Genomic DNA, 3,079 nt, shown 5'->3' with positions numbered 1-3,079 from the left:
TCGCTGCGTGCTCTGGTTGAGTTGAGAATCTATAGAAACTGGTTTCACGGTTAAATTCCTTATGGTTGCAAAGATATCCTTCTTTGAGTGCACCTATGTCGCTGCTGGCTCCAATGTAGCTTGTATGGTTGATCTCATGAGTTGGTGGTCCAGCTACTGACTTTAGGTCCTCATCATTCCCTCCCTCTTCAAAAGGTTTTGTCCTCAAAACCAATTTACCTGCACCAAGATAGAGCAAGTTAGGTTTCATTCTAATTTGGGAGGCTAGGGTCTTACCTTGGTATATGCACGGTTTTGTGATGCATTGTCCATCTGGTGGTTCTTCTTTGATCAGTAGGGAAGCTATGCCCCCTTTCCATGGTCGGTCTATGATTTCCCTTGGAAGGATCGTGGTCTCCTTTTCGAAATCTCCTATTTCACAATTGGTTTCTCCATTGACCACTGCTTGGGTGTAAGGTTGTGAGTTTGGTTCTGGATGCTTCTCCATTGTACCTATATCTGAATCATCACTTATGGGCAAGAGCAAGTGTTTCATACTTGAAGTGGACGATTCAAAAAAATAATATTGAGTAAGATTTAGAGCTTCACTTACCTGGTTATCTTGCATTGATTCAGCTTTGGTATTTACTACCTCTAAAGCATGATCAGCTGGTGTAGAGGTCTCTAGGGTAGATTGCTCATTATTCTCTTGTTGTTTAGCTTCTGTACGTGTCTCCTCATTACCTAGACCTTCATCAACATTCTGGACAGAGTGCAAGTGCATCATACCAGTGTTTTGATAAGTAAGATTATTCACTTTAAGTTCAGAAATCACCTTATCAAGTGTTGGACTTGATTGCGCAGCAAGGTTGGGCTCTTGTTCCTTGATTTCTATGTTAGTACCTGAAATACTTTCAACCTTTTGGGCGCTAGACAAGTGTGTTAAGACAGTCATGGAATTACTAGAAACAGAAGTAGATCTAGCTTTAATCAAGTTGATAAGATCATCAATATGTTTATCCATTCTAGAAAAGGAATCATCAATTCTAGTATCGGAATCACTTACCTCCAAGTTTGTTTCTTTTGCTTCAGATAGTACTGACTTCACAACTCGTTTTGTGGGACACTCCTTTGCTAGATGGCCCTTGCCTTGACACCTATAACAAATAACCTCAGATGGTTTTAAAGAGTTAGAGTGCTCACCTTGGTTTCGTTTGACTTGAGGTGGATGCACTGGCCTTGAACTTTGTCTTTGGGAAACAACTTCTCTCTGAACTGTGGGTTGCAAGACTTGGTGCTTTATTAATCTCCTTGTGGACACCTTCTGAATGTATTTTGCCTTCTTCACAAACTCACTATACATGAGCATCTTAACCTCTTTCCAAGTAAAAGCCGGATCATTGAAATAGATCCTATCAGCATCTAGCTGACTCCACCAATTGTATGCCTCTCCGGTTAAGGTATCCTTCGCATAAGTTAGCTTTAGCTTCTCTGGAATTCTCCAAGCTATAAACCATTGCTCCATGTCGTCCTCCCACCTTAGATATGCACTTGGTCCTTGCTTATGACCAGAAAAATGTATAGATGGTGCAGCCAAGCGATTCTGATAAAACTGATCTCCATTGTAGTTCCATGGCGTGCTGTGAGCATGTCTTGATAGACTCCCATGATAAGATCTTGATGGTGCAGCCACGGTGGTCTTTTCTCTTCTAGGACACGCTTGAGAATAATATTTCCCTTCAGAACTATCCTCATAGATGAGTTGGGATTTGGGACCATAGCAAGTTGAATACTGGTCCATTGATTCTGGTTCCACCTCTGGGTATTCTTGTTCATCGTTTGGGACATACTCTGGAACAGAGTCTGCGCACCAATGACCTTCAGTGTGGTCATCTCCATCGTCCCAACAATCCTGGTCAGCTTCTTCTCCCCAATCTACCTCAGACGTGTTGTATTCTTCAGCCTCTTCTTCTGAGTAATCCTCCATTGGCGTCTTCTCTATCTTTTCTCAGAGTTTGCCTTGCACAAACAGAAGAAAAAGGAATTAAGTCGTGGCTTAGCAAAAGAAAGGAGAGAAGAATAAGAAAGAACAAAAAAAAAATGGAAACTTAGTATCTCCTTGTTTTTTTATTTTATTTATTTATTTATTTTTTTTGGAAAATTAAAACAAATGAAAAAGAATTCACTTTTTTTTTGTTTTTTTTTTAATGGAAACACGAAATATATAAACTAAGACAATGAAATTAACTTTTTATTCTGGTTTTATAATTTTTAGAATTTAAAAGAAGCAAGAAACAAAATTGACCCTTTTTTTTTTATAGTAAGTGAATAAACCGAAATGGAAACTAAGGAAACAACTAATGCAAACACGATTTCTTTTGGCTTTTCAAATTTATATGAATCAAAGAAAGTAAATGGTCATCTTTGTCGTGCCTCCCTGGTTTTAACACCAAGAACAAGCAAATGCAAAAATGGACAGAAATTGCAAACAATTTTTATGGTTTTTTTTATATGATTTTATAAATGAAACAAATGCAAAAGAGATGAAACAAATAAACAAATGCAAATGAATAGAGACAAGGATAGATATAACCTGATAGATAGGAGCTTTTGAAGCTCTGATACCAAAAATGATACAAGCCTAAGCTAACAAAGGCTAGATCACAAGGCAACAAGAGTTGTCAAGCTTGAATGGGTCGATTGTCGCCACAAAGGGTTGCGGAAATATCCCTTTGATAAGACCAGAAGCCTGCGCCTATGTGAATCCACACAAAGACAGAGACCTACACTTGTATCCTAGAATGAATCCACAAACTAAGGAGACAAGCAAACGGACAAGAAATCTAAAGGAATCCACCTAAAGACTAATTGAACAAAACAAAGACAAACTTTGTAAACTGAATAATACTTTATTAATTTCGTGCAAGGGTGATTTACAAATGAGACTTAGCTCTGTTTAAATAGAAAAGAACACAAATGCCTAAAAGAATAACTTGGAAAGAAATAATAAGTGAAAAACTAGCCGTTGGACTTAGTTGGTGCAGAATCTGTCCATGTATGGAAGTTGTCTTCTCTCCTTGTATCTTGTGAGTTTGGGCAG

At 38.3% G+C, this 3,079-nt stretch overlaps 1 protein-coding gene across 1 annotated transcript; it reads right to left on the bottom strand.

The window, feature by feature from the left end:
• Window positions 1–323: 323 nt before the first annotated feature.
• Window positions 324–2,084, bottom strand: LOC125598834. The gene is made up of 2 exons (XM_048772584.1): window positions 593–2,084; window positions 324–492 (listed from the first exon to the last, which is right to left on the bottom strand). Exons 1-2 carry the CDS (start codon window positions 1,964–1,966, stop codon window positions 412–414), a joined length of 1,455 nt encoding a protein of 484 aa, XP_048628541.1. The 5' UTR covers window positions 1,967–2,084; the 3' UTR covers window positions 324–411.
• Between the last annotated feature and the right edge of the window lie 995 nt (window positions 2,085–3,079).

Source organism: Brassica napus, unplaced genomic scaffold (assembly GCF_020379485.1).
Source record: "Brassica napus cultivar Da-Ae unplaced genomic scaffold, Da-Ae ScsIHWf_1750;HRSCAF=2380, whole genome shotgun sequence".
NCBI classification, from domain to species: domain Eukaryota; kingdom Viridiplantae; phylum Streptophyta; class Magnoliopsida; order Brassicales; family Brassicaceae; genus Brassica; species Brassica napus.
Note: the sequence above shows the minus strand (reverse complement) of the source record. Positions and strands in the feature narration are given on the sequence as shown.

Bases quoted from the DNA above. Each gene is read 5' to 3' on its own strand.
- LOC125598834 (XM_048772584.1), bottom strand. From the start codon at position 1,966: ATGGAGGATTACTCAGAAGAAGAGGCTGAAGAATACAACACGTCTGAG. The intron at 493-592 runs GTAAGTGAAGCT...ATTCAGATATAG, and splicing joins AATCAATGCAAGATAACCAG to GTACAATGGAGAAGCATCCA.